Here is a 21,725-nt window from a genome sequence, read left to right as displayed (position 1 = left end):
CCCTTCGTTCTTGTGATCTACACATTCTCCCAGAGTAATTCTCAGTTCCCTTATTTCCCAGGTTGAAGTGGCATTAATTCTGTGAGAATAGTTCATCTGTGCCTGGGTAATCGGTGTTTACTAGAACAGCACAGAGGCGCTCTGTTTATGTCTGACAAAGTAGTTATAAATCACATTTCTTCAGATCATAAATACACATTTATCTTTAGAATATATCACCAACTGAGTCATTTTGATGTAAATATTGCACCTCTTAAATATAATGATGATAATCGAGGCTGTGAATCTACAGATTTGTGCAAGTGCTCCCTTTTTGATAACTGAAAATATTTAAATCGCAGAAGTTTTAACATCCTATGAGAAGTGGCAGACAGAGTGGGACCTACCAAAGTTGCAACTATTTTCTCTGAGTTATGAATAAGGCAGTCTCACTGGCTTCTGCAAGGAAATCACAGTACGTTTTCTAAGTTGGTAGGCTTTTGTTGTGCTGGGAGCAGCGGCCCGGAAATGACTGACTCAGAGGGAGTCCTCAGCTCCTTCCCTTCTTTTAGTTCTGGCATCACATAGAAAGGGCTCTATGGCAAAGCGTTATAAACAAAACAAAGTGAGCAATAGTCTGCAAATTTTCTCATTCAGTCAAAAGACCTGTGGGAACCATCCAGCTTTCTCAGACTGGTAAAGAGTCCATCTTTAGAGAGGTCCCCAAGATGATGGAGAATCAACATTGTGATGGCATTGCCATCTCTCTCTTGTTGGCATCCTTGTCTGGAAACTGTCTCAGTTGGCTGTAATTTTACTTGAAGATTAAAGCACAGATTTTTATATGTATCTTCTGTTCTCTGAATGTAAAAAATATAAAATACACCTACATTCATTTCTCACTGGCAGTTTTGTAATTCAGCAGATTTCTGTTTTTCATTGAAACCTGGAGTTGAATTATCTTGAGCCGGAAGGCATTCAAGGTGCTGTTTTTTGCTCAGCTATATTTTTCTATAAGCACCTAATTGTTTCAAAAAGTGATGTACAGTATGCAAAAACCTGAATCTACTGCAAAATAAGTCTGTACAGCACTCACGTTAACAGGTGTTCTCATTAATGTAAGTAGACATGGAACAATTCTTGAATGTTTTATAAATACTCATAATCATGGCCAAATATGTTACAATAGCATAAAGATACATACTTCAACATCTTTCATCCTTGTTGTGCAATGTCAGCACTTATTAACAGAAGACATGTGTGAGTAATAAACTAGGGGCAACAATACCTATTTCTACTTAAGTCACTGTATCTTAAATTAACTAATACTTCTAAATAAAAAGTTTGCTTGTTTATTAATGTTGATAATGCTTTACTGAACATAATGGCTGCAACATTGATGGACCAGCAATGAGCACTTTTGCATCACTGAGGTTCTCTAAAGGCTTGACCCATTAACCTTAGGATTAACTCTCGAAAATCTTCAACTGTATCCAGTTTTGAGTATTGTCAACGCTCAATTAGAAAGATCCACACATAGGGCGAGATTCTTGGATGATCTAGTATAGATTACCCCTGCAAAACACATGCTTTGGAATATAATCAAGAACATTCTATTCTAGCAATATGCATTGAAATACAGACCCACTTTTGGTGCTTCCTGAGTCCCTCCACGTTTAGTCCTATTGTCTGACGTCTAGGGCTTATTGACTGATGGGAAAACATAGTTTCAGATTGTTGTTCCCAGTCTTCAAAATGGATTGCCTACTCTACTCTGATAAAAAGTGTTATCAGGGCGCTTCCCTGGTGGCGCAGTGGTTGAGAGTCCGCCTGCCGATGCAGGGGACACGGCTTCGTGCCCCGGTCCGGGAAGATCCCACGTGCCGCGGAGCGGCTGGGCCCGTGAGCCATGGCCGCTGAGCCTGCGCGTCCGGAGCCCGTGCTCCGTGACCGGAGGGGCCACAGCAGTGAGAGGCCCGCGTACCGCCAAAAAAAACAAGTGTTATTAGTAGATATCCAAATAAACTACTTACGTTGCCTGACAGTACACAATGGTATTTTAACTTTCAAAATTCTATTACAATGGAGGATGAGTTAAATACTGTATGCTATGGCATATCAAACAATAGGATGTAATGCATTCAGTGAAACGTATAAGGTAGATATAGCTCACCTATATATTACTTACTTAGTGCCCCTTAGGTGTGGGTTGTGCAGCCATATACTGGATAGACAATTGCCCTTGGCTTCAGAGTAATTATAGTGTAGTGGGAGGAATAGAGAAATCAATAGGGAACTGCAATGGAGAGCAGTATGTCCTATGATGAAATAGAAGCAGGATATCACAGAAGCACTTAGGAGGAACATCTATTTCAGAGAACGCTTTCCTGAAAAGCTGACATCTAAATTGATTTGAATAATATCATAGAGGAAGGCACAAGGTTCTGCACAAGGGAAACAACCTACTCTGAGGGAAGAAATAAGAATTAGTATGGGACAGCTGGACAAAAAAAAAAAGAAAAAAATCAATATGGCTGGATTGTAGAGGTGCAGAGGAAAATGTGGAACAGGGGGGCTGCAGAGCAGGTAGATGGCAGAGCACACAGGGTCTGGCAGCCTGAATTAAAGGTTTTATTTGCACTGCAGTGTACAGCTGTGGGGAATCTCAGAATGATATCAAGCAGAGGAATGGGATGATCAGATCCAAATTTCAGAAAGATCACTATGGCTACAATATGGAGCATGGATTGGAAGGGAAAACATAGATGAGATGGTGGGGAGACAAAAAGATATTGTCATTAAATCCATGTGGAAGATGATGGTAGTATACATAGTTAAATACATTAAAATTCCATAACAGTATACATGACTTTTCATTAAAATTATAAACACATATAATGTTTATCCATGAATCAAAAAAATTGAACGATAGCAATTTGGTGTACCTTGGGAAAAGGGAAATTTTGTGTTTGTTATACTTTTATATTTGGTAAGAAACTTTAAATTGGGCATTTCTTAAGTAAACACAGAAATAGTGACAACCATTCCAATTTGAAAATAGTGGGAACAGCAGATTCCCAAATGTCATGTGACTAAATGAGTAATTTTGCACAGTGAACATAGCTCAAGCTAGAAGCCGATCTGTGGTTGGCAGGGATTGAGTGGTGGGTACCAGCGAACACGAGCCCTGGGATGATGAGTTTACCTAGAGGCAGTTGCTCTCCCCAAGTTTAAAAATTAACATTAACAGCAATAAAACTCTAAGCTGATATCTTTATACACCAACTGCTTCGATTAGTCACTTTTTCAGTTGTTTTTCATATGAGCACCACAGGCAAAAGTTTTGGTGTAGCTGACTGCAAACGTGTAGAAACTGCTAAACTATCTACTAATTACTTGGATAGTATTCTTTGATGAATATTGAGAAGACTGTTTCTCAGTAGTTAAAGTATTTTACTACAGGTAAAAGAATGAACACGAGTTTTGTTTTTCTTTTTTCTTTGTTTGAGTTTGGGTATTTCATTCATAAACAGAAAGGTAGAGTGGGCAAGTGATTCAGGGTGTGAATGTTCACTACGGGACCAGTTTTATTACGCAGAACAAATCTGTGTTGTAGGAATGCAGGGACCAAATTATTTGAGTGTCAAAGGTACAGCTCAATTTCAGTTAAAAAACACTGTTTCTTGAAAGTTTGACCTTAAACCTTGGATTTCAGAACACACTTAAAATCTGTCGTGTATATTGCCCAACATTTGTTTACTTTCCATTAAATAAGAAATTGCTTACATGAGCAGGTTATTTTGATATGATGACACCACTGAGGGTTCCAGTAAATGTACATGCAAATCAATCAACCCCAAACACATTGAAAACATATCCAATAAACCTCTCGAAACTAATGAACTCACGTTTGTTAACACAAAGGGAGTTGTGGATACACAGGATCCTTTGGTGGCCAGGCTCATTTAGTAGCGTGTGGATTTTAGAACATTTCTCAGAGTCAGAAGAAACAGGGTAATTATAACATAAGGTTCAACATCTTTAGATATGTAGAACATTTTCCGTTGCTTAAAACAAATATTCCCTAAGAAAGTATAAAACATTTTTCTGACTTGCAAAGTTTTTGCAGTCTATCATTTAAATTACTTAAATAAAGGGAGCTTTACTGGTCCCCAAAGCTGAGAATATAACACCCTCCATGCATATTAGCTTGATCTTCTTGACAGACCAGAAAAGTGTTTGTGTGTGCCAATTAAAACGAAAATGGATCCCTAGTGGCTTGTTCCTCACCCGACTTCTGAAGACTGCTATCATTGTTTGCTAGGATAAGGCTGCTATCCAAAGTAAACAAACTTTTCAAAACTTTCATGACAGATGGGGGTTACAAATGCATTTTAATAAGAGAGTTGCCAAAGCAACTTTTTTTTTCTAATCAGCATATATTTACTTAACATCTAGCAACATTGGGAACACAAGGCAGATACTTTCTCACAAAATGTTTTAACAAGTAACATTTTTGGAAAGACAAATTGAAGACCTTTTACTTCTAACTGATATTTTACCCTCAGTTTTATGTTAACTTTGCTCGACATGTTAAGAAAAATGTTAGGAGTTACACAAACCAGATTGTAATTTGAGACAGACATGCAGCTTGATAATGTAATTTCTTTGGTGGTCATAAACACCTTTGAGACCAAGTAATTTAACTATTAGTATAACCATGACAACGTCCATATCAAATGTGGAGTGTGATGCAAGATGAAAAAAAAATGTTAATCTGAGGGGTTTTTTCAAAGCATTATTGCTTCAATTTTAGGTCTTGACATCTCACTATGATGTGGACAAGATATATATTTCTTATGCTATTAGAATTAAATAAAGATACAACCAAAATTAGTAGAAAAATTATTTTCACTTCAAATGAATTTGCTATACTTTGACATAACTTTTTATATCTACTTAATTTAATTTAAACATAATGGTTTCATCAAGAAGTCCAAAGTGTCTCCAAATATAGTAGCAATTAAATTCCATTCCTCTTAAATGGGTAATCTGCTTACTTGTAGAATCACTGTAGACACACGATTTAACATTTTTCAAGGCTCTTTGGATATCTGGCATATTTTATTACACATTTCCTATATACAGTTTCAACTTTATTAAGATGGAATAAACCCTCCTTAGGCTCATCATCAAAGTTTGATCCTAAGCAAAATGTGAAAGATACTTAGTTCAAACATAGGATTGTTTTAGTTCTTTCTAGAATCTCAAAGAGTTTTTTGGGTGCTCCAATTCTGTTTTAGATATATTTTTTTTTCGTAGCAGGATAGTAGCTGTTTTTGAGGGAAAAAAAAAAGAAAGAAAGAAAACATCTGAGAAACAATATTGGTTGATGTTTGAAAATTGTGCTATCTTTAGCATAACAGTAAAGAAACAAGCAACTTTTGTCTAAGATCTATATTCCAAATTTCACAACTGAAACCAAATCATCATGGTCCTTTTCCCATATGCAGAGTCCTTGACTGGTATACAACTGTTTGCTAAGAACTAGTGAACTAGAAATCAAGATCTTTGTAATCTCTTAATTCTGTCATTTAAAGTGATGCCAATTTGATAGAATGGCATTCTCATTTTCCTCATTTGCTTCATTTTCTTCATTTGCAAAATTACTTTATGATAGTGGAAGAAAGCTGCATTTGAAGAATGTTTAATATGTGCTTTGAGATCATTAAAGCTGTTATCACTTTGCATACCAAGTGGTAGTATTCATATCCTTAGTATACTAAAGTTCTGATAAAGTCAACCTTTAAAGAATAACATATCATGACCAATAGTTTATATATAATTCCATGATACAAATGTGTCTGCAGTAATTACTCCCTCCTCTGAAATCTTGGCATGAGCATTGTCTGTGCCACTCACATTGGGACTTAGTATAAGCCATTTTCTATTGTTATTTATCCTTATACTCATATGTCCTGTTTATCCAAACAGATTGTGAGCTCTTGAGGGTGAGAGTTGTGTATTCTTAGCTTCTAACAATGCGCCTTGCACTTAATAGATGTTTAATCAGTCCTTATTGATGATTAGGGAGATGTTCGGTGAGAAATACATCTTCTCATTCTCCTGAACTAAAATTATGTGTGGGGTTTATTCTGCAGTAGGTAAGTTGTTACTATCAAAGAGGGGAACACGTGTCACTTGTTAACTCTAGCACCTTTGATAGTCTCCCAACATTCATTTGAGGTCAACTGGAATGGAAGTAGCCGACAATATTTAACCATCAAATATGTTTTACTGATGAGGCATCTATAACGTAAAGTTGTTCATTGATCATTATCACATACATTTGGTTATTATTTATAAAAGACTGAAAAATAACTAAAGTAATATGTCTATAATGTTTCCTCTATGGAGCTATGAATAGTTTTAATTTGTTTTTTCATTATCTTTAGTTTTTCTAAATTCTCCACAGTAAATTTAATGTCTTAAAATCAGGAAAAAAAAAGTGATGTTCTGAAAATTTTTTGTTTCTATTCTGGTAAACCAAAGTATGGAAAATGTTAATAATATAAATACCATCCTACGTATTAATTTCTCATTTAAGTGAACATCCAACAGGGGAAAGACTAACCGCCAGAATGCATTTTGACAAGAGCAGTACTTAATTGACAATATTGAAAAGGGCAATACTTAAACATAAACCCTACTCATTAAAAGTCCTTTAAGCAGCTTTAAATTAGCATAACTATACTCCATTTGTTAATTAAAGGTTAGAAAACAAATTTCTTCTCTCCTTGTCTCTAATCAGTGAAGTTTGGAGTTGGGATGTACCTGCTTTCATCTTCAGAGGAGCCCTAACAAGGACACAGACTAAGTTATGTCCCTAGCCCAGGGAAATTATTGCAGAATTAACACCAGAGTCTTGAGGAATGTGTCTGTTCTGCGTGTTGCCCAGTTGATATGCTTATATAATTTCTTAGGCATACACTTACTACCAGCAAGAATTCAGGTGGTCATTATTTAGCGAGAAAAAGTTTCAGGCAAATTTCCTGACAGGTATTTAAATACATCTATTCTTGACAACACCAGAAAATTTCATTGAGACGGCTTTGGTGCCAGGATATATCCCTTCAAAATACAACTTAGTGGAGATAAGGGATTTCAAGAGGCATTTGTCTAAAGTAGGCTTTGAAGCAAAGTGTAGACCAACAGCTCTTGCCTAAACCCATCTTTTCTGTAAGTTCTTCCTTCATCTACCGTATTCCAGCATCTGTCAGTTAGACAAAGCACGATACAGAAAGAATACATTAGCCTGGCTTAATATCAAATCTTTTATGTCTGTTATCAGTTCTATATCACTCTATAGTGTCATCAGGAGATAATCAAACATTTAGTCAAAGCTAACATTTACTGATATCTTTTTTTTTAAGAGTGTTGAAAATTTGATTGTTCAAAGTGCAAGTATGATTCAGCAAACCATTTATCAGAAAACCTAAAGAGGTAATGTTAAAAAAGTGGATTGAGAAACCTGAATTAAATGTGTTTTACCAGCCAAAGACTTTGAAACTGCTTTCCTGTGAGTGATTGGAATGGGGCAGAACAGTCAATTACTGACTGTAATTAAGAAGTGGATGCATTTAAACTGTAGAGAGCAGTAGCAGACTTCTCCAGACTGCCTAGTAACTTGAAAGATTAGTGGGAAGACCAAGAAAAGGATGTAAACTGTATCTTTCTGATAGCATGTTTTGAATGAATTGCATTCACATAGTTCTCTGATCCAGCTTCTCAAAATGAATTCATAAATCACTGGTTATGTACAATTAATGCAGTAATATATTTGGACAAAGAAACTTTTAAAGTACATTTTGCTCTTGGTTGTGTTAGGAGTAAAGAGCCCCTTTGCATGTGTAGCATGCACCAAAACTGCAAATGCACTGCTGAAGTACTTACATTTTATCACTGTTTGAATTTACTAGACTGAAAACTGAACCATGCTGGCTCTTTCCTAAACCCTCAGAATATGTTTGTTTCTGGTACTTCGAAAATGTTCCTTTTTATAATTTTAATAATGGTTTATTTATAATGACAGAGAAATAGGTTGTACACTGCCTTTGGGCTAATTGATTTTTCTTTGTGTATGTTAACAAATCGTAACATTATATAATACATTCTTAATCAAAATATTTACCTTCAGATTAGGATGAAGGTAGAGGTCAAGGACATTACTAGTTTTCTTGCGTTAGTTAGAAGTGACCTTATATTTTTAGATGACTATTTCTGTGGCAGCACTTTATAAAGTAAATATTTGGAACTTTATGTAAGTAAAGACCATTGTAAGTGTGTTCAGATAATTAAGCAAACATCAGCTTAACTGTCTTTTACTAGATACATAAAACAGAGGACTATTTGGAGGCTATTTTGAGCCATCCCGACTCTTGCACGCAATTTTACTTAGAAAAAAAGAGTGATAGGGCTTCCCTGGTGGCACAGTGGTTGAGAGTCCGCCTGCCGATGCAGGGGACACGGGTTCGTGCCCCGGTCCGGGAAGATCCCACATGCCACGGAGCGGCTGGACCCGTGAGCCATGGCCGCTGAGCCTGCGCGTCTGGAGCCTGTGCTCCGCAATGGGAGAGGCCACAACAGTGAGAGGCCCACGTACCGAAAAAAAAAAAAAAAAAAAAAAGAGTGATGGGCCCTGGTAATCTGTCAAACGCTAGTGTGGATAATTAAATTCCTCTTATTTTCTAATCTTTCACTTCTCATAATTTGAATGTACTTTGAATAGTTCCTTTTCTTACAATTGTAAAAAGTTGGAATCCAACTCACTCAAGAATGGTTGCATTGCAGCACTGATTAATGTTGCATCTCTAAATAGTTTTTTCTAAAAATCAATGCAAATGAATATATATGTATGTGTGTAATCAAAGATTGCTTTAAAACTCCAGGATTATTGTCATTAAATGTTGCCATAAGAATCACTGAAACCTTCAGAGTGAGCTATTTGGGGTAATAATTGTCACTTTAATGATAGAATTACAGAGACATTTTGTAGCATGATTTGTGATTTTCTGAACTTGTGCCACGTTTCAGCATTTACCTCCTATTTAGAGGAAGTAAGGCTGAGAAGAGGTGACTAGCTCCTGACTGAGTATTTTGAAATGTCAGTCCTCTAAACCTCTGAAGCTTTGCTTGATGTGTGACAGTAGTTGGGAAATGTTCATCTTCCTGTTGAAACAAAAAGTCAACAATACAAAGGGAAAATCTTCACAGTTCAGATTGATAGCTTAATACGAAGAGCGTGTCCACACCCACTCTAATCAAATTCTTGTCTAAGTAGTCCTTTATGTGTGAAATCAAGAGCATTGCTCTGTTTTCTATAGGGCCACATTCTTCTCTCACAATTCCAGGGAGAAAAAGATTCCCTGCAATGAAAAACGTATAGTTGCATGCTAAATATTGCCAACTACTTAACAGCCCTAAGAGTCTGGAACAGGAATGTTCATTTGATAAGTACTCTCCATGAGAGGTTCAAATATGTAAATGAACTTTTATTCTAATGTACTCCCTTTGTGGGGAAATTGGTCCTTTATTGCTTTCCTATAGGTCTTTATGATAGGAAAGTAGAAGTAGCCAAATGTTATTCGTTAGAATGACCTTTCAGAAAAGTCTGCATTAGTCTCTTTGGTAAATAATCTGTTTTAGTGCCCTCCATAAAATGAAAACAAATATAGAGATACTATTTGATTTGAAAGAGACAAACAGGAAAGAGCCAAAAGTGCAGAATGAATTCTGACACACCCGAGTGCATTTTTCTGAGGTTCTGACTTAAGTGGATACTGTCTGCATTATTCTGAACTTCCTGGCTTCCTTTCTCCATGAGTTGGAGTAATTCAGCTTTAGGCCTACTCTGAGTTAATTGTTCTATTATTAAAACAATAATATATTTGTTATGACATGAAAAAATCGTTTATAGAGAGCAGTTCAAAATGATCCTAGTCTCCCAGTTTCCAGAAAGACAATTACTGGAATACAAGAAAATATCTGAGTGTATTAAAGTGTGTTTTTTAAAAAAGTATATATTTTTTAATGTAAGAGATCTATTTTATTTTATATGGTTTGCTTACCTCTCAACTTTTTTTTTTTTAGATCACAACAGTATCAGGAACTGAGTTCCTTCTGCAGTCAGATATTGACTTCATCATATTGGATTGGTTCAACGCTATCAAAAATGCAATTGACAGATTGGTATGTATTTGTTTTGGCTGTTACCTTTATTAATTAGAATGTAGTCATTTAAATCTATTGCTTAGGCATAAGCACAGATGCATTTAAGTAGATCCTATGAATTGAGAGTTAGTAAGTTATTTTAAGTTTAAATAGTCCACGAAAACCATTTTCAGTAGAGAGGATTTGTGGAACTAAATGTCATTTGATTTCTCTCTTTCAAAAACACAGTGCATTCATTTTTTTCCTGAAATAACACAGACGTTCATTCACTGAAGTCTGTGAAAAGCACACAAGAACTTAATAACTACTGAATTTTCACATTTTCAGTTTATGCAATCTATAATACATATTCTTGAAAATAAATATCAATGTATTTAAGCCCATACTCACTGTTATAATACCAGTAAACAATAACCCTTTGTATTGATTTTCATTGTTCTTCCAGCTAAGCTAGATTGTTCTTCTCATGAAAATTATGTATCTAGAACTTCATGAAATTACCCTAAATTCACACATTTAGAGTATGTTCTTAAAAGAGTCAAATTATTTAAAACTACTCATTTTATACTGTTTCTCGACCAAACGTCTTATTTTAGGACACTAATATGTGCAAAATCTTGAGAAGAAAATATTCTTGAGCGTTTTTAATAATGTATACAAAAACTACAACATTTTTGTGTAATTTTACTGTGATTTAATCACACACTTCCATTATATAACTTTGGGATCAAAACTTTAAAAAATAAAATAACAAATTGACTTTTCCCCATCATCAATATAGTTCCCTTATCCAGGCACACATGAGTACTCACGCACACACACACACACACAGATTGCTGTTGTCATTAAGAGTGGACTCTGGAGTCAAACTTCCTGCATTTGAAAGTTTGAATCCAGGTTCTATCATTTACTAGCTGTGTGGCCTTAGGCAAATTACTTATCTCTTTTGGCTTCAGTCTCCTTGTCTGGAAAATAAGGATAATAATAATAATACCTACCTCATAGGATTACTGTGATGATTGAGTTAATGCACGGAGTGCTTGGGGTATGCACAGCATTTAGTAAGTTTTATATATATATATGTATATGTGTGTGTGTGTGTGTGTATATATATATATATATATCATTATTAAATTTGAAAATTGAGCTTAGCTTAGGGGCCCTATTCCAAAATAATTATCTTATTTCAAACTTCTCTTTAACAGCAAAATAGATCACAGAACTATTCAGTGCATTTTTTCTTCCTTGTAAAATTATCCCATCTAATTGTCATTTCCAGCCAAAGGATCCAAGTAGTCCTTCAAGAAACCTGGAATTATTTAAGATTCAGAGATCCTCCAGTACTGAACTACTAAGTCACTATGATAGTGATATAAAAGAACAGAAACCAGAGAACAGGAAATCTTTAAGTAAGTATTTTCTTTTGACTTGCTCATTTTAACTCTGTTTAAATGCAGTGCTTATGAAATATAAATGCATTGAAATGAGATTTGAGCCAAACTCATACTACTCATGGAAGATTCGTAGCCATTTTCTGGCCAGGGATTCATGCACTGGAGGGCAGTCTGGGCGCTTTGCATGCGTCATTGTTGGTAATGCCTTTTGAAAAAATAATTGTTCCAAGGTCATGGTCTCTGCTTACAGCAAACCTCTGAATCTCTGAGTAATAACCATGGCGTTCAGATTGGTGATTGATTTTGAGAGTGGGAAATGTCAAGTGTCTCCAAACCTTGGTAAGCTGACTATTTGATTTCCATACGTTAAAAGATATATGAGTGACCAGCATAGTTGGCTCAACATAAACCAACAGACTATGCAACTTTCTACACTTTTAGACCACCAGAAAGATTTAGAAATGTGGACTGTGGATTAGATGTCCTCCAAGGTCACATCTATTTCTAATATTCTGAAAGAAATGAATTTGAAATGAAAAGGACCAGTCTGTCCACTTATATAGTGACCTTGAGCATATCTCTTAACCTTCTTCACTCTGATTATTCCTCAATACAGGAAGTTATGAAAAAGTGTCGTGCATATCTCACAGAGTTGACATGAGTCTCAGCTTCCTAAAAGAACAAGTAGATATCTATGGAATTAGAGAAAAACAATTTCCCAAAGTCTTGTAAATTATAATACCTTTCTTGCATCATCTGTCTACCTACACTGAATCTTCTGAATCACCATTTTTTCTGCAATTTCCCTCTGACCGAAGATCAGTGTAGTTATATCCTAGCTTTTTGAACTTAAGGAGAACTCAGTAAGTAGAGAAAGGCTGATTATGGAATATCTCCTTATCTACATATGTATATGAGTAAATATGCTAGATGACCATATGTGTAGATACACATATTTGTGTGCATTAGAGAGTATTATACATATTTATACATAAATGTACATGTACATTCACCCACATGACAAGAAAGAGGGAAACTATTTATATGTGATACTATATCTTCCAAATCTAAATTATTAGGAACCCAAATCTAGAAACAGCATGACAGCTTTGAGTAAGAGCACCCTTTCAAAACTGTCATTATTCAAAGAACCATACCATAGTTTCAACAACTGTTAGGTACATTATTTAGGTAGCAGTTGTGTTAACTTAGAGCTTAAAATTATCAATGTTAGTGTCTTGAACTGTATGGTGCTTTCCAAATTATTTGTGGAAGATAAACAATGCCATTTTTAAAAGTTTTCCATATGATGGTACAGTTTGAAGTTATCTCATTTGAAGATTTCTCTTGAATTCCTGGTCATTGTCCCTCTTGACTTCATATGGGATCAGACATAAGATTTTAGAATTAGAATTCACCTGTGAGTACATAATTAATGTTAACTACATAAACATTTGTAGTGGATATAAAAGGATGCATGAGGCAATGAGCAGTAGCTCTGGAATCTCAGATATAATTGCTGGTTTGGAGGAGACCTTGGCACATTTCTGAAGCCTAAAGCTCAGGAGAAAATAAAGGTTTATAAAAGTGTGTGTGAGAAACATTGAGGTAAATGGATTTTGTATTCAGCAATAGTCACTTGAAATGTTTTCAGACCATACTGGGGAAAAAAATTCCTACAGGTAGAATACCAGCCGCTTCTCTTTAGAATTTATTTTTAACTGGGAGAGACAGTTATTTGTCTATTTTGGGCTTAAATTCGATCCTGTCTAAAGACAAGGAAAGAGACATATAATTCATTCTATTCATTTCAAAATGTATTTAACTGTATAATGACCTCATATTCACCTTTTTCTTTGCAGTTAAAAAGTAATGATAGCTAGCAAATACTGAGTACTTACTGTTCAGGCATTGTTCTAAGTGCTTGTCTTATATTGATTTACTTAATCCTTCTACTAACCCAATGACATAGGTACCATTATTAACCCTATTTTATAGATGAGGAAACTGAGCAACTTGTACAAAAAGCAAGTTATGGAGACAAGTTTCAAACCCAAGCAAACCGATATTAGAGTCTGTGCTTTTAACCATCACACTATAGTGAAATGAACAAATAAAAGGTAAACTTAGTTTATATCAACCTTGGCCTTGGGTGGAAATATTACATTAAAGATGAGATCCATATAAATCAATAAACTTAAATAGGGACCCAAAAACATATTAGCAAAAGAATTAAAACCAGATGTTGCCTTTGGACTTTGATTTCACTGTTAAACTAAAAGGGTCGTTTAATCTTTACTGCTAGCCCTAATTTTAGAAAATGCTTCCTTACTGTATTTTGGTGGATATTTATAGTTGTAAGCCTTTTTTAGGACTAGTATATTTTTTGCAACGTAGGATACAGTTAATATCCATCTAATACTTTGAATGAAGTTCCTTCGGTATTTACATATTCATTTTCATTTGAAAGGCATAATGATTGACCCACCCACACAATATCAAATTAGCTATGCATTTAAAATAGTGATTGGCATATTTTATATTTGATGCTTTTTAAAATATTTTTTCAAGTAGGAAATACGCTCTGTGAAACCCCTCTGATCTCAGTCCCAGATTTGAGCACCCAAACTTAGGTTTTTAAAGCATGAATTCGGTTTTATGTCACCCTCTTGAGATTAAATAATTATGTGGAGTTAGAGAGTCACAGTGTCTCCTTCCTTATTAGCAGTCTAAGAACAAACTTTATTGTCAGTTTGCTGCCTTTGGCTTCCTGTGCCCTTGATGTTCCCACGAGTTTTGTCGCCAAGATTGTAGACAGATAAAGCCAGAATTACTTTTTTTAAAGGCATGTGAACATCATTAGCAGCTAACAGGTGGTCATTTCATTGTCCAGTTTCTCTGTATAACATGGGAACAAAAATATGTACTTTCAGTGAGTGAATCAGAAAGTTAAGTGCTTAAATATACTTTCCTTTTTAAAATATGATTCTAACCTGCCAACACTATTAAGTACTAATCAGATATTTTAAGATATCAGTTGAGTCTAACAGACAAGAAGCCAGAAAATTCAATGTAAGGGCCAAATCACTGTGGGAAATTCAGGACACCAGCATGGGATGAGAGTGGGAGAGCAGCTCTCCAGGGAGGGCTGTTATGGAAAGTGGAGAGTCAGTCAAAGAAAATGCTAACATATTTTTCCGAGGAAAGAGAAGCGTCTTCCACTGATGGCAAAGAGGAAAAGCTCAAATATAAATCCAAGAAACCTTGGAGAGCTTTCTGAACTTTTCTGAGCTTTACTTTCTAGATCTATAAAAATGGATCTAATACTGTCCTTGCAGGATCAAGTGAGAATGTGAAATTAGATATGTAAATACTTAGCTCACAGCAGGCACTCAATAAGTAGGAGCTCTTATTATTGCCCTCTATGTCCCCAAGCAGATGGCAGCAAACTAGGGCATGAGCCAAGGGTGGTGTCTGATAGAAGACTGGAGCAAGGCATATATACTTGACATCTTCTCTCTGAGTGTAGAGGAAATAGGGGAAAGGAGCCAGAACTGGATATGGGAGTTATGGCTGCAAAAATCTGAATATGAGCAGCTGGTCTTTTCCCTGGCGACTCCCTAGGTGAAAATGGCAGCCAGGGCATTCTTGGGAGCAGCACACCAGGAACTAGCACAAGGGAGCCAAGAAATACTCTTGATTCATTTATGCCCAGAAGAGCAGTTCATTAAGAAACTCCAGTTGATGGAAAGGATTCAGCATCTAGCCATTTCACCATTGCTTTAGCCATACCTCTAGTTTATTCCCTCATTCATGTATTTATTATTTTTCATTAATAGATATATCTGAAGCCACACCACTAAAATTCCTGGCTCCACACATCTGTACTTCAAACTTTTAAAAATTATTTTTGTATTTAGATTATGCTGTAGGAGTAGTATATCTCATGCTAATCAATTGCTAAGCTGTAAATCCATGTATGGAAATCTTGAATAAGTTTATACAAAATTGTTACTTAGCATTATAAATAAGCACCCCCAAATGAACATAAGTTAGAAGAATAAAATCAAAAGTAATAGAACCGAAAGGAAATGGGTTTCCTATTAACTGTCTTTTGATGAAAGCATCATAAAAACCAAATGTATTCTGGGTGAAATCCTAAAAGTATTTTAGATATGGATTTCCTAATTCCACAGCTCCTTAGTGATGTATGTAACAAGAACGTAGGTACAAGGCTACAGGAATAAAGATAAGAATGGAAAAATTGGATTGAGATATTTATACAGTGCAGAAAATGAAAATGCTTGTGAAACTTTAGTGTTATTTTTGTTTAAAAATTTGCCTGCAAAGTAATAATGGTCATGCCAAGTGAAAACAAGTGTGATAGAGAAGACAGTTAATTTTTGTGCTAATCTAAATAATTATAATACTGGCCATCCACAACTGTATGTAGACTAACTTCTCAAAATCCAATTGTAAACTGGTGGCTTAGACCTCAACACACTTTTGTAAGGAAACCATGTACTAGCCACAAAAGCACACTTGAATCTTATGCAATCATTTTGAATGTTGTTTCTAGGGAACAGTTCATTTTGAGTTTGTTGCACCTCTGTCCTAGGAGCTCTGCCTTCCCAGTAGCATTGCTTTCCATCTGGTTTCCCTTTTTCTCCTCCCCCCACCCTTACACCAACTCCACCAATGCAATCAGGATTCTCAGAATGGCTTTGGCCAGGAGATTCCTGGACCCTGAAAATCCCCAGTGATGGCAAGGAGGGAATGCAAGGCCTCCAAGCCAGAAGAAATAGTCAGAAAAGGAGAGAATGAAGGACTGGAGAGGAAGTTTTTGCAGCATGGGTGGGGAAGTGAGTCCTCAGCAAGGTCAGATGTTCTTTGTAAGACATGTATGTAATGAGAGATTAGTCTGGCATTGTCCCAAATGTTAACATTTGTTGAATCTAGGTGGTATCTATAGGAGTGATCATGATGCTGTTGTTTTCTGTATGTTTGAAAGTTTCACAATCAAAAACTGGAGTATATACACACATATACACACACATACACAATAAGGCATTACTCATGTTCACAATTCAATAAAAGAATATATACATTTTCTAATTGTAATTTGAAAATTTTAAGAGAAAAGTCAAATTTTCTGAGTATGAGTTACATTAAGACCTCTTTAAATGTAAAACATTGATAAATCACTGTTTTCCTACTTTTTCTCCAAAAGCCAATATATTTTTTCTTGTGACTATTGTGACCTTTCTGGTAACTATATAATTAACAAAATTTATTCAAATGTTCATTATTATCCGAAATGGAAAAGTCATACTAGTTTCCTGGATGAATATGTAATTAGCAATTGTTCAAAACATATTGTGAGGCCTGTTCTGGAGAGTCATATAAATACATATGTTAAAGTTTCTTCTTATTAAGAATTTTGTATAAAACAGCCTAATCTTGCCAATGCATGAAAATAGTAAGATGAATAAGCCATCTGCCAAGAAAATGAAAACAATATTAAAATTGCACAAAGAAATTATATATAGCTCTGAAGAAACAGAAAAGCTCTTACCTGGACACACACGAAAAAAATCATAATAGTTGTGTAGAATATTATGGGTGAACGTGTTGTCAGAAAGATCCAGATTCAGATAAGGTGGTCAATTATCTGATTCTTTTTTTTCCCACTAAAATCAATATTGGTACCCTGGCACCAGTTTCATTCAATACCCACCTGAGAAAAATAAACTATTGAACTGAAGTGTGAAAATAAAAATAAATTTGTTTTACTATAGTTATGTTGACTTAAAAAAAAACGCACAATGTGAGAGTTTTATTTGGGACAAAATGAGGACTGCAGCCCGGGAGACAGCATCCCAGATAGCTCTGAGAAACTGCTTCACAGAGGCAGGCAGGGGGCAAGGTCAGTACATATGTGATTTTGGTGAAGGGGAATACATGCAATCAAGCACATATTTTTTACAGACAGTTTCTGCTAGTCCCGTGCAGGTTACTGCTAGTCACAAGGAGCAGAGGTCACCATGAAGGATTTTAGCACTTTTCCAGATATGAAGAGATACAAGAATTGGGGTCATAAAATTGGCTTCTGAAAATATCTAACTATCTGAAGACCTGTTCTGCCAGTGTTTCTCAGAGCACAGAGTGCCTCATTTCTGCTCTCCACCTGAACTCCTTTCAGGGGGTGTTGAAAGTCAGCAGCTGCAGCAACACATGATTTAATCCTTGTAGAGGTAGATGGCAAGTGCCAATAGAAAATGCCAGTTCGTAGCTGACATTTAAGACACAATATCTAAGGAACGGTGAGTGTCAGCTCTCTTCTTGATTGTTTCCCACAGGTTAAGGGAGTTCTTTATTTCAAAATATTCCAGTTTGGTGAAGAAAAAAATGAAAAGTTTTAAAAGAAAATTTACATTGCCAAAGCTGGAAGAGTTAAACATTATGAGAAAAACAAACAAACAAACAGCAAAGATTAAATGCACACTTGATAATCAGACATCTGAATTACTTTGTCAAAACAGTATTATTTAATTAAAAAAAACAAAAAAACAAAAACCAGTATTATTCACGAAGGTTCCAGGGCTTCACTGAGGCACTGTGTGACCACAGCAATTGTTCTGACATGTGTTTCCAAGACAGTTAGCAGCAATTCAAGTTTCCTGGGACCCATAGATTACAGTCTCTTCAAAACATTCAGTTCTCCGTGAATCATTGGATAAGAGGACTTAGTTATAAGCTGAGCAAAGGATGTTCTGATTAATCTCTTCCTTCCCATCTAAGGGGTTGATCTCGCTCTCTGACCTTTCAGTGTCCATTGTCATGTATCTTGTAGCATCAGCTACTCTGAAAGTCTATCTAACCCTATCAGCACTCAAGCACTAGATCACCGCATCTCCTCTTGACCCTGGCAGTAACTCCCTGACCATATTTCCCCTTAGATGAACTGCATTTAATCAATTTCTGATTTCATTAGGTCAAATGGCATCTTTCTTTCAATAATAGGCCAGATCCAGAGGGCTGTTTGCTGTAACTCTCCAGCAATACTTCCTTAGCATGAATACACTACTGTGATTGTAAACAATAGAAGAAAATGTCCTTTGATCTCCTCTGAAAGTTTCTCCTCTCTTTATTCCATGACCCTAGAATGGGCATATATTAATATTTTCTTGTAAAGTTAGGTATATGATATTTGTTTACTGGTGTCATATCAAGTTTAAAGTATCTTAGCTAAACATGATATTTAAAGCATTCTTACAGTGAATCCTTGTGCAGAAAAAAGCATTCTTTTGAATGCAAATGATCAACTCTTTCTGTGTACAGAATTTATTTGGTATACTCCTTTTTGTTTCTGGAGTGCGGGAATAATGCTATTTTTCTTCAAAATCCTAAAAAAAAAATAATTTGATTTTTAATGCATTTATTTGGGTGTCCCAAATAGGCCCAAAAGTATGCTTAGGGAAAACATTTAACTGTAAACATGTATAATCGATGAGATTTTCTTGGAAAATAAGTTTATTTCTCATTACTCATAGTAAAGCCCACATCCATGTAAGGAAAATCAGGTATTGCTTTCCTCCCAAAGTATGAGTTGTATCCAAAAGTACCAGCTCTTTCCATCGAAATGCAATAAAATGTGATCTATAACATTAGGACTCTTAGCTTCCTTCAAGAAATGGCTTATGAATGTCTGGAGAATGGTAAATCAGTCTGCCAATTCATCTTTCTCTGGTTATTTAAATAGAACCTAAATACTCCTGCTACCCAATTTCAGTAATGTAAATATACCCTTTTTGTATACAAAATCAATTGGCCTAAAAAAATAGAGGTAAAAAAGGAGATGTGATGGCTAAATACAAAATGTAGGACTGGGATAGTGCCGTCAGAGATGGTGACCTCCAAACTGAAGTCAAAGGTTAAGAACAATTTCTAATTAAATTACTGCATTTGGAATGGCTCAAGTCCAAGTTCCTCAATAGAAAGCTATCACTGAGTCCCCTTCTCCAGTTTTTTTCCCACCTCTCTCTGACCCATGATTTATGTTCCAGGAAAATGACAGTTATAATCCCTGATGCATGCTACTCTGTGCTGATGTTTATATTTAAATCAGTGTCTTCTCTTTGCTAAATTAACATCCTTTTCAACTCAGCTCAAGCCACACCTCCTCCAAAAAGCTTTCCCAAACCTCTGTGGTGAGTTAGGAGATCCTTAGTACTCAGTGCATATCTCTACCATTGCAGTGGCCAAAGTGTGTGTTACAACAAGCTAATTATCCATGTCTGTTTGTCTGTCCACTAGACTGCCAGACTCTAAAGAGAACTCTAGTTTACCTTTATCTGCAACTATCAGAGTGGCTTGATGATATTTGAGAGTACTCAAAATTTGCAGTGTTAAATTAGTGAATGAATGGATGAGGATATTCAAATGGCCATTATCAATGTACTTCTCATTCTGTGCTAAAAATGAAGATAAAATTGCTGAAACATTTTTAGGAACAATAATGGATTATTTCTTCATCCTGACTACTTGTACTGGTTTGGTATTTTAAGGTCACTATTTGTATGTCTCTCTTAGTTTTCTCTTAGAACTGTAAATCTCAAAGCAATGGTATATTTTTGCAGGTCTCATGTACTGTACCTAGCAAAGTCATGTATAAGTAAGTGTTTTATCATTCAATGAGGATAAAAGTGACTAAGATTTTGGGGAGAGAAAAGAGAAAAGCCTAATCCCTTTGCTTAAAGTTACTGTCCTCTCAGTATCTTTCTATCATGCATTCTAGCCTTCTATTTTTTTAATAGATCTTTATTGGAGTATAATTGCTTCACAATACCGTGTTAGTTTCTGTTAACAAAGCAAATCAACCATATGCATGCATATGTCCCCATATCCCCTCCCTCTTGAGCCTCCCTTCCATCCTCCCTATCCCATCCCTCTAGGTGGTCACAAAGCACGGAGCTGATCTCCCTGTGCTATGCTGCTGCTTCCCACCAGCCAACTATTTTACATTCTGTAGTGTATATATGCCGATGCTACTCGCACTTCTCCCCAGCTTCACCCTCCCACCCCATGTCATCAAATCCATTCTCTATGTCTACGTCTTTATTCCTGCCCTGCAACTAGGTTCATCAGAACGTTGTTTTTTTCCCCAGATTCCATATATATGTGTTAGCATACGGTATTTGTTTTTCTCTTTCTGACTTACTTCACTCTGTGTGACAGACTCTAGGTCCATCCACCTCACTACTAATAACTCAATTTTGTTTCTTTTTATGGCTGAGTAATATTCCATTGTATATATGTGCCACATCTCCTTCATCCATTCATCTGTTGATGAACATCTAGGTTGGCACTATTTACAATAACCTTCTATTTTATTTGAGAGAATCACTCTGGTTCATAATTATTCTTGATGCTGTTCTGTGGGCTCTGAGTTAGAATTTTCAAGGCTGTATTGGAGGCGAGAAAGAAGAAGACACTCTATAATGTACAAAAAAGATAGTAGTTTTGATCATTTTTAGAAGACTCTGAGAATAGTTTTCTTTAAGGTCAGCATATTTATAAAAATCCAGTAATTTTATAAAAATCCACACAAAAGTTAGAAAAGTGTTGTATGCACCTTCTTCAAAAGGTTGTATGGGATTGTGTCAGAAATTTGTGTCTAACAATCGGGTATTTTAAGTACAATTCTTACCGCCAAGATAAGCTAACTATAAGATTTGGACAAGTTTCTTAAGTTTCCAGAAACTGACTTTTCAGATAAATACAGTGGATAATTTTTATATAAATATAAAGCATATATACAATATTATATGATCTAAGGAGATAATAATATATTAGATCTAAGGATAGTGTATATACTAGATCTAAAATATATCTAAGAACTATGTAGATTTATATTACAGTATAAATATTAGATAATGATTTCTAAATGGGTGTACTCTGAGTAAAATAATCATGACATTTGTCTACTATAAGTTCATCAAATTTTCTCTTTAGAAATATAGCAGGAATGCACTTTGCCACTGATTTGAACAGTTGGCGAAATCAGATCAAACAAATGCATAATTTATCAAAGGCTTAATTTTTTAATATCTTCATTATTCT

At 35.5% G+C, this 21,725-nt stretch overlaps 1 protein-coding gene across 1 annotated transcript in view; it reads left to right on the top strand.

Annotated features, from left to right (window-relative positions):
- ARHGAP15 (Rho GTPase activating protein 15) overlaps positions 1 to 21,725 on the top strand; it is a 621,892-nt gene that overhangs the window by 306,758 nt on the left and 293,409 nt on the right. The window contains exons 7-8 of the mRNA XM_082658330.1: positions 10,129 to 10,227; positions 11,489 to 11,618. Coding sequence (XP_082514456.1) covers positions 10,129 to 10,227; positions 11,489 to 11,618 — 229 coding nt within the window. The remainder of the gene's footprint in view (positions 1 to 10,128; positions 10,228 to 11,488; positions 11,619 to 21,725) is intronic.

Source organism: Grampus griseus (genome assembly GCF_964374135.1).
Source record: "Grampus griseus genome assembly, chromosome: 7".
NCBI classification, from domain to species: Eukaryota; Metazoa; Chordata; class Mammalia; order Artiodactyla; family Delphinidae; genus Grampus; species Grampus griseus.
This window is presented reverse-complemented; position numbering and strand designations above follow the sequence as displayed.